At 41.2% G+C, this 14,386-nt stretch overlaps 1 protein-coding gene across 3 annotated transcripts in view; it reads left to right on the forward strand.

Annotated features, from left to right (window-relative positions):
* Positions 1-14,386, forward strand: part of cntn5 (contactin 5) — a 121,547-nt gene that overhangs the window by 68,595 nt on the left and 38,566 nt on the right. For all 3 annotated transcript variants that reach the window (XM_030404720.1, XM_030404729.1, XM_030404737.1), the window contains exons 7-8: positions 6,774-6,869; positions 11,186-11,389. In XM_030404720.1, the coding sequence (XP_030260580.1) occupies positions 6,774-6,869; positions 11,186-11,389 (300 nt within the window). The remainder of the gene's footprint in view (positions 1-6,773; positions 6,870-11,185; positions 11,390-14,386) is intronic.

Genomic DNA, 14,386 nt, shown 5'->3' on the forward strand with positions numbered 1-14,386 from the left:
ACGGCCGCTTGTTTATCACACATCAGCCTCACCTAAGCACCTTTACGCAAAATTGGATTTTCTGGTTCCGATAGCAGACAGATCAGTCGGTATCCTGTTGCTGAAGGGGCGTGACAGGCTGTAATGTGGAAAGATGCTGCACAGACAGACTGCGCCAGGTTTTCTAAGTATGAAAGAAGAAGAAAAAAAAAAAAGAGCTTATAATCGAGTCAAATTCTTCCATTATTATTCAAGTCTTTTTGCCAAATCACAGCATTTCTTGCAGCGCAGCACAGAAGCATATTCTCTGTGGCCTGGGGGGGTTTTTTTCTGGAGCCACAGCCCTGAAAGTATCACTCGTTGAATAAACATGTGTGACTATCTTACTTCTACGACTGAGTCAGCAGCAAATCCCACATCGCACCAGCTGTTGTTGTGGTTCGACCCGAAGAAATGTCCGTAAACATAGTATACACATAGAATCATCATATATTTAAAGAAACACTGAAAGCATTGTTTGTTCTCCGTGTGGATGTAGTTTGGATGGAAAAAACTTTATAATAAAGATACAAAAAACAAGCAATGGTAGACGAGGTAATCTCTCATGATGAATCAATGCAGGACACGTCATGAATTCTGCTCTCCATAAACAAATGGTCACGTTACTTTGACTTATTCACACCTAGATCATCAATTGAGCAAAGTTAATTCACAGTCTATGCATTCATCGATATGCTTTTCGCCATGTTTCTGTGAAAAGCTGAGAAAATACATGTCTGAAGAAAAAAACAGTTAAATGTCCTCGGAATCCAGCTAATTTGGTTGCATATCAGTTGTGTGTTAAGTAACTGTGAGTTGAAATTAAAGTATTAAGTCGGAACGAATCATATTCAACGATAGTGACTTCATAATTTGTTAATGGCGAGCAGGGATTTAGGTTAAATCCCGCACTTAATTAATGCATTCAATAATAATGCATAATGCATTAGTTCAGTGTTACTTAAACATACTACAATGAACTTTTAACTGGTTATGAAACAGTCTGAGCGTAAAACTAATGACTGGGTTGGATTCCAGCTTGTCGGGATCGGATAAGTCGTACAACTAAAATTATTAGAGAGGTCTGAGGAAAGAAGCTACAGTGCATATAACCACTTATACCGCTTACATACAAGCAGATATATAACCTCACTGTCCTGCGTTTTGAAACAGCTATGTATAAAAAGAGAAATTGTGATTGAAGAAAATGTTTCCTCTTCCTTTTCGTTAGCCAGTTCAAGATCTTTACGTCAGGAGACAGTGGTGCTCCTAACACTTTTGTCCACAGGTCCTCATACAGTCAGTACAAGTTCAAGTTAAGTTCAAGTTCGGGTTTAAATGTGCATCTTCATTATTAAAGTGTTACTGTTCAGACAATAGGTAATATGAATTTATTTTAAAGAGCTTAAAGAGCAACTAAACCCCCAAACCACTTTTTTCTGCTGAAAACCAATGTATTTGGGTATGAAGTAGTGTTGCTGAGTGATTCTGGTCCAACTCTTGACATTTTAGTCGAAGTATTTCAATTTGGCGTATTTTGTAGTAAAAATGTAAGTGTGACTGCCCTCTATGGGTTGAAACCCGGTTATTACAATCGAATTTTCCTATTGGCTGAGATGGAGGCAGATGACGTTTTGGAGGCAGCTTTCGTCACGGTCCACCACGGTTAGCTCCGCCCCCTCCTATAAAAACTAGCACTTGCCGATCGGGAATCTGTGGCGAGTAGGTTGGATTGAGAGAATTGCGAATAGAGAGGCATAGTGATTATTGAGTAGGTAGTTAGCATAGCATAGATTGTTTTTGGGAGATTTTAGTTATTACGTGTGTTAGTTTATAGTGTTTAGTACTTATTTCGCAATTTTAGATTAGTTAGCTTGTTTAGTTTTTTGTATTTTAGTAGTTACTGTGGTCCAGAGCCGTATCAGCCGTATCAGAGTGACTCTGGAAGCGACAAGTCCTCCACCTTAAAGGACCTCTCTGTGGTGAAAGTGTCCGCGCTACTGTCAGAGTCACTCATGATCAGATAGCTAGCTAGCATAAATGTCGATGTTTGTGTTTATGATTTTTTTTTTTCTGCGCGTGTGAGTGTGGTGACGGTTAGGGGGGAGGGGGGAGGGGGGAATCGGAGAGTACTCCTGGAGCCCCGCCCATCATCAAGGCATTTTTTGAATTTCCAGCTTAGAGCACGTCATCCAAAACTGAGGGGTTTAGTTGCTCTTTAACTTGACATTAGAGTTCGACAGATGTCGCAGCCTCCAGAACTTCACCGAGCCGTGTTCAGAAAAATGTGTCCCGTCATTTCATCCCATCACCAAATGAGTTTTTTTTTCTTTTCTTTTCATTTCATCAGAGGCTGTTTTGCATATAAAGTGACACATTGGTGTGACTTTGTCTTCATGTTTTTTTTTTTTTTTTTTTTGCAGTTCAAATATTCAGCAGCATCAATGTGTAATGTCTCGTTCCCGGCCTACATTTCTTTTAAAATGCGACCCCTTCAAAAGGCTGGCCACAGAAACAAAGAGAGGTGCCCTGCAGCACACATTGGGATGCAGAGCCTTCCCTCTCTCTTTCAGCATAACAAATGGTGGGCATTTATCACTCAGCGTGGAGCTCAACTTCTTCCCTCTCTTTTCATGTTGCCACTGCACAGTTTCATGCACCGACACAGTTGTTGACTACTCCAACTAGTTCTGATATACTGGCGCAATTCTGTTTTTCCAAATATGCTGAGTGATTTCAAGAAACAATCACCTGCTTTTAACACTTGGGATAGATTAAACTTAATTATCTTGTGTACATTGAGACATCATGTACAGTCGGCAGGCTCCTTGTTACTTTGGTTTTAAAAGGTGGACATCACTCCCCTAATTACAAACTAATCGGTGTTAGTTCAAACGGAGCTAAACGGACCTAAATCGTCCGCCAAAGGTTGAAATTGCCTGTTCCACTCTGCTATCCCCTCTGGTCCAGAGGGTTGTTAAGTCAAGCTGGTGGACAGAACACAGCCCTGTGTCACGCGGGGAGTCGGGGAAGAGGTAGAACGGACCAGTGCACGAGGAAAGGTTCAGTCAGAGCTTGCCATATTCTATCCACCGGTCGTATACCGTGCTCCTGCGATGTTTCAGTAGGATGCTTTTTTCCACTCTCTCTTTGTTTTGAAATTCCGAGCTGCTGAACTCACACTTGGGCTGTTTTTCAGCCGTGACTTTGAAGGCAGCAGGCAGAAAGGAGGCCTCTGATCTTTCTCCCCAAAGAGTTCCTCCCTCTCTCTGCAGACGTGAGTCTGGCTGGGGCTCAGGTATCGAGCCACTCTGAGCAGTACAGTAGTAATGAAATTAATGGGATGCTTTGACTCGAGCACTGGAAGACCCACGCGCACGCCCCGCTCTAAAATGTTCTACAGATGTGAAATGATCAGTCGTTAATGCCCATTGATTGAATTCCCACTGATCTCGCAATAACTGATTTGCATTGAGCACCTGCTCCTGCGCGTGCTGCAACTTCCATCACCGCATTTCTGGACTTTTAAACATTTATATGGACATATGTTGACTCGTAATTTCTGAAGATTCTTTAATGGCCGCGCCGTTTTTACATTATTAAAAAGTCATTAATATTGATTCGCTTACACAACTGTGGTTGTGCAAAGGGAAATGATAGGTCGTTTGAAGTTTCATTAGAACCTCATCTCCCGGTTCCGTAACGTACGAATGCATCTCACATTCGTGTCTTAGTTTTTGAAACACCAGCTTAGTCTTTGTCTGTTTGTTTTACATTTGCATGTTTGGTGGATGTCGCTGCGTTGCTTCCGTAATGCGCTGCTCGCATGGCAATCATATAGAGCTGTATGTTTATGTAGGTGGCTTTTTTTCTTCTCCGCTATTTCCGCTAAACATGACTTATTTATTCCCAACGAGCCGTGTTGCTGTGGCCTGAAATATAAAATGTATAATTTCTCATGTGCCTGGAGATGTTTCCCAGGAAAGACCTCCCCCATTACTGCCTGTTGTCAACAAGTGTAATGGGTACGCCCCAAACTGGATATACTGTGCTGTCGGTGGAATTGTTAGCATCCTATATGTGCAGCAGTTGCTTCTATAGAGTATTATCATGGAAATGCACACAGAGAAGGAAATGGCATTCACTTAGAGGATGAAGAAGTATGAGAAGAAATGAGTTTTCGCGATATGTAACCTCGTTTGAATCAGTGAAGGGAAAGGGACGTCTACTGGAACACATAGTCAGCGCTGGTTTTCTGATACATACAACAGTTGTGTTTTGGATCAGCACTTACTATTGTTTTTGTATTGTTGTAATTTACCTGTTTACTCACACATTTGTTTCAGTGCTTACCCTTACTTAGTCTATAAAGCAAACCTATCGTCAATTTTCTCATTAACCCTCTCACGCATGTTGTCAGTGGACAGATATTTGGAAGTGATTTTTAACCATTTTAGTTTTTATCTTGTCCCAATCACCAGATGTTGGACCCCCAAGGCCTTAACCATAATTCCATTTGATTATTATCTTTTTCTCTTTTTCGCCTCTGTGTATAAGTTCAAAATGGCAGAAGAAAGAGGAGACTTCTGGCATAATTGTTAAATAATTGTCAAACACTCTATTTCTCAAAAAAATTTAACTGATCAAAAAAAATCTTTTTCAGCTAAGTAAGGTGTTGGAAAATAGTTTAAAAATTTCCATTTTTCATTTACATTTTTTCCTCCAGCTGAAAATACATCTGTCCACGCCAATGAACGACATGCGACACATGGTATATATATTATGCGCGTTTAGATTCCACCTTATTTTCTATGTTTTATTTAAAATGATGATGTCATTTACACTTGACTAGTTTCATTGAGCAGTTTTATTAAATGGTAAGACAAAGATCCACTGGAGCTGACAGATGCTCTTTTAATCACAGAAAACAAACATTATTTGAATCTGGATTAAAGTATTTCTAACACCTTATTCAGTAGAAAAATTGGTCTGGTTTCCTGAAAATAAGTGATGGATTCAAAAGGAAACAGAAGACAACTGCAGCTACACTGACAGTGATGTCAGAGCGGTGACAGCTGCTGGTGAATCGATAGTGAACATGGTGACAATCAGCGGCTCTCGATCCGTGCTCTGGTGGCTCTCGTTGTTGGGGTAAATAAATCAACACTAGTAACACAGAAAATGGTGCGAGATGATTTGATTGAGTTTCAGTTGCATTAGCAGTCCAAGATAAGTACAATCACAAAATAAAAAGTCAGGGATCGATGTAAAAAACACATCACAATATGGACAAACCAGCAGCCCCCAGTTTGAATAGAGCAAAAATAACATTAAATTGACGGTCCAATCTGTGTGGAAATCAATTCCAGGGAAAAGTTTCAGTCAATCATAGTTGATTTCAGATAGCATTGGAAGCTGGAGAAGTTTTCTAAAGTAATTTGCATTTCAGACATTTTACCTTTGTGTGTTCCAAGTTGCACTGAACTGTCTGTTCAGTGTTGGCTCTGCGTCGTGTGCAGCGCAGGGAGCGGTCGGCGTAGGAGATTGATTTGTGTTGTGGATTGGATGCTTTCGAAACCCCAGGCTGAATTACTCTCCTGGGTGATTCTACTGAGAAAAAAAAAAAAGGTGCAGCATCACACATGAAATATTTAGACTCAATCTTTTGTTTTGTAATTTTTTTTTGTGTACTTTTATCTTTTGGTATAAAACGCTTTGAAATAGTTCCGTGACCAAAATAAACTACGACTCAGTGCTTTAATGAGGTGAAAAAAGGAGACCACGGCGGTGTTTGGAAAAATAAGGAAATGCATTTTGACAGGAAATTGACTTTGTGCTGCATCTTGAGATGAGGACCGTGAACTATGATCATTATTAAACGTGCCAGAAATTTAGACGAAATGCAGGTTCCGCAAAGTACCTCGGGGGCATAATTATCCAACAGTTCCGGGGTAATGGTAAACAGTGCCCCTCAAAGTGATGAAATGAAAGTGGTGGAGACACAGAGACCCGCCCTGGGTCAGCAGCCTGTCGCTTGATTTCCACACTTTGGCTTTGCTTCAGCCAGAAATTAAGCCGGCAGTCTTTTGGTTCTAGAAGGCTGCAGTTCTGGGTTTTCAGATGAAACCCGCTTTGTTTTACTGCCACTGGAAAAAACAGCCAGGGGGGGGGAAAAAAACCTGCCACGTTAGTATATTCAACAAAAATGTCAAGGTTTATTTAGAGAAAGTGATATCATATCAGGAATGATTTAATGTAGTAATTTATTTAATTCCAGCGCAATACAATTGATTCTACCAAACAGCTTGACAGCTCTGCAGATGTTAACTGAGAAAATATCTAACCTTCAGTCGGCAATAATTCTCCTCTCAAGACACCAGTTCTACAAATGAACTGCTGGAAGTGTATTTAACTTTTCTATGATAAAAATGTAAGTCCTGCAGTTAGCCTTCGGACGACGGAATGCATCACGTCAACAAAGCGTCTGTGTGACGGTACTGATTCAACCACGATGATGGTGAAGGTTGATCACACTGCAGGAAATGTATTGAACACATGACCAAAACCAAAAGAGAGCCATTTGAAATCAAACAACGGACAACACAAAACACAAGTGTGCTGATGCGTGTTGTTCTTTTTTTTAAATTCCTGAATCATACGGAGAAGTTGAAAATTGTCCCTAAGTGTGAAATAAACAAAACTGTGGTATTTTTGACGGCTCTGCTGAGAGATTGTCGTTGTCTACTCTCTTCCAGATCTCCGCACGTTCAGCGGAAAGACCAGAGGTGGCGTCTCTGTGCGTGAAGGCCAGGGCGTGGTGCTCATGTGTGCCCCTCCTCCTCATTCGCCAGGTGAGAGTTTCGACCTTCAGCCGCAGATGTAAGGAACGCTCTGTTCTCCTCGCTGCTTTTAGGACTGTCAATAAACTCATCACTATTCATCACGATCCCTATGACAACAAGCAGTTATTACCGTGCCAAGGTGAAGGATTGTTCCCATTATTTATTTATTTATTGAATTGTGTTTAGATGGTTAGTTTTTTTTTTCTCCCCGTCCGCTCTCCCGTCCATCCATCCATGCTGTTCAAATAATGTGATAAGTTACGGCGACAGCAGAGCCCGAGCACGGATTCTCAGAGATCAAATTTGCTGGATCATTAGAAATGAAAAAGAAAATGTTACGCGGCCAATTATTTCACATAGAAAGAGCATGGGCGCCGCTCTTTAATGGCATATCTTGAATATTCCTCTCTGCAGTTGTCCCCCCCTAATGTAAGCTCTTATGTGAGCCATGAATCATCCAGGCTTTCTGTTTGCATCAGCTCGGTCGTACCGCTGCACTGCACCCATGGGAATGTTTGCCAAGTGCTCTTCAACACCCGCTTCCATTTCTGGCTGCCATTTCCAATGATGCGATGGCGGCCAGACAGTCGGTGACAGCACAGCTGATTTAAAGAGGGACAATTAATGATGAACAATGCCTAATGATTGACAGACGAAAGTGAGCGGTGTAGGTGATTCTCATCCTGGTGGTTTTCCAGCGATCCCGGCACAGCTGTTGGGTTCTGCATTTACAGGTCAGACCCCCTGTACACTGTTTCCACTTGAACGGTTAAAAGTGTGATTGATATAAAAGAATGGAATCAAACACTGGGGATGATGTTATGGAGTGAGCTCAGCATAATGGAGGTAATGATTTTCTGTCATATAGGGTTTGTTACAGTCTCGCTGCCATAAGCTGTAAAAATGACCCAGGATTCGATCATGATCGAATCATGATGACATATTGTAAGACCCGCATGTTACACTGCTTGTATTAGATTGATCAGCCCGATCGATACAGAATATGTTACATAAATATGTTATTAAATCGCTCAGGCGTTAGAGATTGCAGTGTAGAACAATGAGACTTTACGTCAGAAACCGTTAAATAACCTCAATACTAGTCTAGTGTGGCGTAACACTGCAGCGAGTAGCTGCAATACTTTTTTGCATTCTTGTTGTTTGTTCTCTGAATGAGGAGGCTGAATGAAATGTGACAGAGGTTGTCAAATCAGCATTTATGAACCAAAGAGGGGGAACGAATAAGAGAAGACATACACGATCAGCTCTACAAAGTGACGCTTAAAAACCAAATTGCTATCAAAGGTTTTGGAAGCTCTCCTGTTCCCTTTTAACAAAGTGTGACCACAGTGCAGTCCAGAGTTAATTGAGAAGGCAACCTTTGTTCGTGTTGTCAAAACCAAAAAACGCTATTCCCTCTTAGCGTTCACAGCGTTATTTATCTACACAAACTGTCGTCTTATATTAATCCTACGACAGTGAGAAAGATCTTTGCTTAAGACGGCTTTGTCTCATATAGATTTTTCGAGAGTATTGACTTCTTATATATTGGTAAACGTCAGGCCGGCAGGATTTTTGTGCTTTTTTTTCGTGTTTACATCTTATGCCCAAATACACAACAGGTATGATTGTAATTTATTTCTTCAACATTGTTGACATAAAATGAAAAATGATCTCCAACATCTAAAACAATCTTTTTTTTTTTTTTTTTTCTTTTTTTGAAATGCCACAGCCATGAAATTTGCTGCTGTGATGAATGCCTGGGTGAGTCGGAGCGTGTCACCGTTTGAATTCAGAGTGTGTAGGGGGGAGTGTCGAACAATGTTTGGGTTAAAGTGGCTGCGGTCGGATCCAAAGACATTAAAGTGCAACTTAAATGAGATAGGTCTCATGACTGAAAATAATTTGGAATCGCTGAGACGTGAAAAGTTTATTATTTTCCATTTCATGGCTTTGAGCGCCTGGGCTCCGCTTTTATGTGCCTTTGGTAGATAGTGTTTTCCCTTTATGAAGCTAAGGTGTGATGACATTTGAATAAAAAGTATTTAAACTCAGGTGTTTTTTTTGTTTATTAGTGTCATGTTTGCTTTAGCTTTCAGAGTACAGTTGCTCACAGTTGAACGTGATGTGAGCAGCGATGTACCCATGGGTGGCGGAAACTTTTCCGCCGACGTTTTGTTTCGGTGACTCATCCGTGAGTTCGGATCTGTCAGATTCGAGCTCCTTTTGTAACGGCAGTTATTCATCAGTTACCAAGATGACATTGATAGTCAAAAGAAAAATAAAGCCGTCTCTTTTTTTTTTCACAAGAACAGACAGATTATGGATGCAGAATCAAAGAGTTGTGAAGTATTCTAAGGTAGCACTGAATAGAATTATTTGTCCCTGAGTCTGATAGTCATCTCTTTTTTCGATATAATGATGGATGTGGATCTGTAGAACTCTGCACAATAGACACACAGCAAACAGCATGTCCTCAAAGTCAGTTTTTATGTTTATCAGACTCATATTCCATCCATACATCCACATTATTCCCCTTTTTTTTCCTATTCAGGTTCTCTTTGCAATCTACTTCTGGCTCTTCTTTTACTTTTTGTCTTTTTTTTTTTTTCCCCTGCAAACCCACATAATTTGTTCTAAGCAATTGTGTAATCTTTCTTTTTGAACATTTTTCTCTTGTATATCAGCATGCATTGTGAAGAATACTAAAGACGTGAGCACATCTGTGCTGCCAAGTCTGCACTTTTATCACACACTGTTATTCATGAATAAAATATAAAAGATTCAACCTAGATGCAAATAGCTTCATAATCTTTCAGAGATTATTAGCCATTCAGTCAGAGAAATCCTTTTTCTGTGCACACACACACACACACACACACAACAGAGCTCTCTGGAATCGGTCCACATTGGATTCCCAGTTATCATACGCCAGTTTTACCTTTCTGATGGTATCACCAATTAATTAAAACAACCTCGGTGTACACAACAGGCTCATTAAGGCCCAGTTCCATTGTTATTTTTCATCTTTAGGGGCCTCGGTATTATTCATCTACACTTTATATAGAATCACACTCATTTTATTCTGATGAGCAAGCAGATTATTTGCGCTCCGTTATCTAATTTATATTTCTTTAATTATCATTGAGTCATTGATATTAAGCTGTGAATAAAGGTGGTGGCGATATCGACGGTGTGTTCAATTACTGCTGGTTAATCATTTCCTGTGTGTTTGTTGTTTGACGTTGACTGGAACCTGGTTAGAAACAGAATACATAGCACTCTACTGGTAACATGGGACAAACCCTAACTTCACTTCAGAGCTTTGCAATACTCAACATGATATATCATGTTGAATGCACTTTCTTTTAAGGTGAATAGAGCCGCTCGTATGGGCGGAATATGGGGGAAGCGTGGGGCTCAGCTGCTAGGTGGGACCATGGCAGTTCATCCTACAGAAGCAGTAGGCAGTTACTTATTCCAAACAACAAAATGCTTTAGTAGTGTAGCATGTTTCATCATGAAATCCTCGTCTCATGAAAATGGTACAAGTCTTTTTTTTTTTATTTTTGTGTAAGCAATGTCAACAGAACAGAGAATTTGACTGAACTACGAGATCATGTGGGAGGGAGAATCCTCGCAATGCCAGGGCCTGCACATAAATCGGTGTGCTGATAAATAAAGAAAAGAGAATCAGATGGAGCTGGAAGGGGCTTTAGACGGAAATAATAACATAATGACCAATTTTTTCAGTCAGCTGATGAAGCTGCTCCCAGGCGGGCTGGAGAGGCGAACGATAGCCAGGACGCTAATGTAACAGGAGGCTGCTGTAGCCAGTTAAGGAAACACAACTAGATGTAAGAAAGAGGATGATGCAGACGATGACAAAGTCCTTCTGTACGTGTTTACGAGAGAGTGCATGTAAATCAGATGCGATGCTGTTCGTACAGCAGGTTTGGGGAGGATCCATTTCAGGGGCACTATCATTTCTTTGTGCAGGCACACGTCAACGATGCAGTGAGACCAGAGAAACCTTCAGTGTGTTCAGTAATTACATGCCATACTTTGCCACAAACTCAGTGAACAAAAAAATAGAACTTCCTATCTTATATTCCACAAAGATTGACCAATAAGGCTATTATTATCATGGCAAAAAAAAGCTTAATAAAGTTGCAGTTTTTGTGTGTCTTTGATAAAAACTAGGCTCGCTGAGTTTTTTTCCCAGATACAGATATGTTTTTATAATGCCAGGAATGCAGACATTGACACAAAACTGCGTGCTGCATTTTTTTTCCTCATCCGTATGTTCTCCGTTACTTCCTCAGAGATCATCTACAGCTGGGTGTTCAACGAGTTCCCCTCCTTTGTTGCGGAGGACAGTCGGCGCTTCATCTCCCAGGAGACGGGAAACCTGTACATCTCGAAGGTGCAGCCCTCTGACGTAGGAAGCTACATCTGCCTGGTGAAGAACACGGCGACGAACGCGCGGGTTCTGAGCCCGCCGACGCCTCTGACGCTGAAAACAGACGGTGAGCCTCTCGGATTTTGTAGCACCTGACTTGTATGAATTCCCCTCAGCAGACAAGCGTGATGGATTTTATTGGATAAACCGCGCAGAGTCTTGCAGGGACGTCTCTCATTTTATTTGAAAGTATAGAAATGTTTCTGATTTGTATTTCTGTTATTTGTTTTGGATGTACTACGGCGCCTCATCCCTCTGAACTTGTTTAGCGCAGATGCAAATCTAAAAAGCATGTTTTATATTCTGCTGGTGTGATTTTTTTTATTATATTATAATGTGTCCGGAGAAAATATTTTGGGATCAGATAGGTTAATAAAAAGTTGGGTGGGCTTCTACATTCCACTGAGCACTCATGTTAGTGGAGAGCATTATGAATTCCATACGCAGCGTAAATAGATAGTGAGCAATGCTTTAACATTAGCGCGGGGAGCCTTCTTCACTCACAATGTGCTTTAGTGAAACTGGCCATCAGGGAAATCATTTTCCAGCATAAAATTAACTGAATCAATGGCCCTTGCTGTGGATGGGATTCTGCTCTTTTATACTAGCCTCTCAGGAGCCCTGCTGTGGAGCTGTTTGTTGGTTTCAGGTGTGGGTTTCACCTACAGGCCTTTTTACATCTGACTACACAGGGAAACGTCCATCACTTCACACACGGGTGCCTGTCATTGTCAAGGTTTTTCAAAGAGCCGCCGAGAGTACATCCCCGGTGAAGCCGTGAAAGGGCCTCTGTGCCTCTGGTCCAGGTTCGCTCCGAATGTTGCAACACGATTTTCACCTCTTAAGAATTACATTCCGTCTAATGTAGCGAGATCCCTGCGCTCTATTTGCATAATCTCGTATGAAGTGGCCCTCAGAGACGTGCATAATACTTAACACATAACCGCACTGAATTGGTTTGTGTGTCTTATTAACCAGCATGCAGAGTAGAGTAAGAGGGGCGTGTGGTCACTCCGCCATCAGTGATTTATTTCTGCTAATGTTATTTTTTTCAGCAGCGTGAGTGATGAAAGGCGAATGCAGCATCCGTGCTGTGATAGGTGGTGACATGTGGGCTGCAGGACAGCACTCTCACCTGCAACGCAACAGAACATGGCCAATTCAAATCTCTACAGCTGTAGGTCCGTTATGCCAAAGAATGTCTTGGCATCTCTCGCGCTGCAATTCTCTCGGTGTTCAGCAGCCTCCTATATTGCGAATTTCAGTCTAAAATGCCGAAAAATTGCATTGGCACCCCTCACAGCAGACATCCAAATGTGTCCCGTCCCCCCCCCTGCTGTGTACACCCCTCAGTCACTGGAATCCAACCAATCAGATACTGCAATCTGTGCCTGAGTAAAAGAGAGTGATTATTACACAGCAGACAGCTCAAGCTGGATCCGTGCGCGGCTCACCACTGTCAGCTCCAACCATGAGTCTCTTAATCAAAACAAGCATCTGGGCTCCATTATACCCTGCTGGAAGCCATTGATCGTCAGTTCGCAATCCACCTTGAGCAAAGCTAATGCACTGATTTTAAACAGGACGTACAGTTCATCAGAACCACACTCACTGTGATTTATCTGTTTGGTGGAAATAGAAGCAAGTGCACACTATTATGTTGTGGATAGCAGTAACTTTAAAACGCCTCTGGATCAAAAGGCATGAAGTGTTTGTTAATCAAAATGAATTATTAACAAGAATTTGATTTTTGCTGTTGAGCTGATTGTCCAAAATAGAACATAAGCCGTCTGGTATGTAGTTTTGTTGTATTTGCCGTCATCTTTTGCTATTGTTTGTCAGCTATAACAACACGGTTAGGATTAGAGAAACACAAGCAGTTGAGAGGTTTTACATCATACATCCTGGTTTTATTTAAAGTGATATGTGGTTCACCTTTACGTAAGTCATCTTCTAAATGGCAAATCATTGAAACTTTTTGACTTTTTGTGAGGCTAATGTTTAATATAAACATGTAAAAACTGCCATAATTCTCAAAGTCAGGGTTGTTTGCTAGATAAGCATCAAATGTTTATATAGAGAGCCAAACCATAACCTCACAATTATCTTCTTTCGTACCAGTTTCTTTCGTTGTTGTTGTAGTTATTGTTGAACTGGCATCAACGGGCTCAGCCGGTGGCTCTCAGCTGTTCGGTCCCTTTTCGAACATCCATTCAGGATTACGTCCAGTGACTCAGTGTTTGCTTCAGCTTGAAGTCATTATCGATGCTCAGCCGTTCTTGTTGTAACGGCTTTAACCAAAGACTCGCTCGCTTCATTGACTCAAGGCTGGACTGAGAAGAGATTTTGGCTTTTTACCTTTTCTGCCTCACATCATCCCTGAATATCACAGAAGGCAGATATCTGTGTTGGCTAGCGAGCAAAGGTTAGATAGCGCAAAGACCCGCTGTTCGGTTTTTCTCATAGTGTGCTCACGTTTGAACCAACAGATGTTGCCATTACATCTATGATCCAACTGAGGCACCCCGCTGTAGTTTAGAAAAATAGGTTACATGAAAAAAAAAAAGAATTCAAAAAAATCCTAGATGTTCAGGCCCAGCGGGAGTCACCGGTGGTGCGCCTGTCTAAGTGGATGACGGATCATTTGATATGTAAAGAAATATAAAACATTAATGGAATGTGATCTAAAAGATATGTTTGCAGCAATAAACTATAAATTATCCATCTCCGACGATCTCTTCAGTAACTGTATTTATAGCTGGGATGTATGCCGTCAGACAGATAGGACCCGGTGTTTGTTTGTACTTGTAGATAAGTGGTGAAGCTTCCAGTTGGACTGCAGTGATGGTGGTGTTATTATTGTCATAAGACATTTTCTCTCTCTGCACTGACAGTTATATCTGTGAAAGATAATGTTTGCTGACACGTGTCATCTCCATTTGGGAATGTTTGCTGTACTGCATTGTAAATCGTTATTGGGACCTTAGGCCCAAAGCTATAGTGTATGTCAGCATGATGGGTTTTTTTTTATAACCATCACAGAGGCGTACGCAAAACATAGCTG

The sequence above is a fragment of the Sparus aurata genome, chromosome 2 (genome assembly GCF_900880675.1).
Source record: "Sparus aurata chromosome 2, fSpaAur1.1, whole genome shotgun sequence".
Taxonomy (NCBI): domain Eukaryota; kingdom Metazoa; phylum Chordata; class Actinopteri; order Spariformes; family Sparidae; genus Sparus; species Sparus aurata.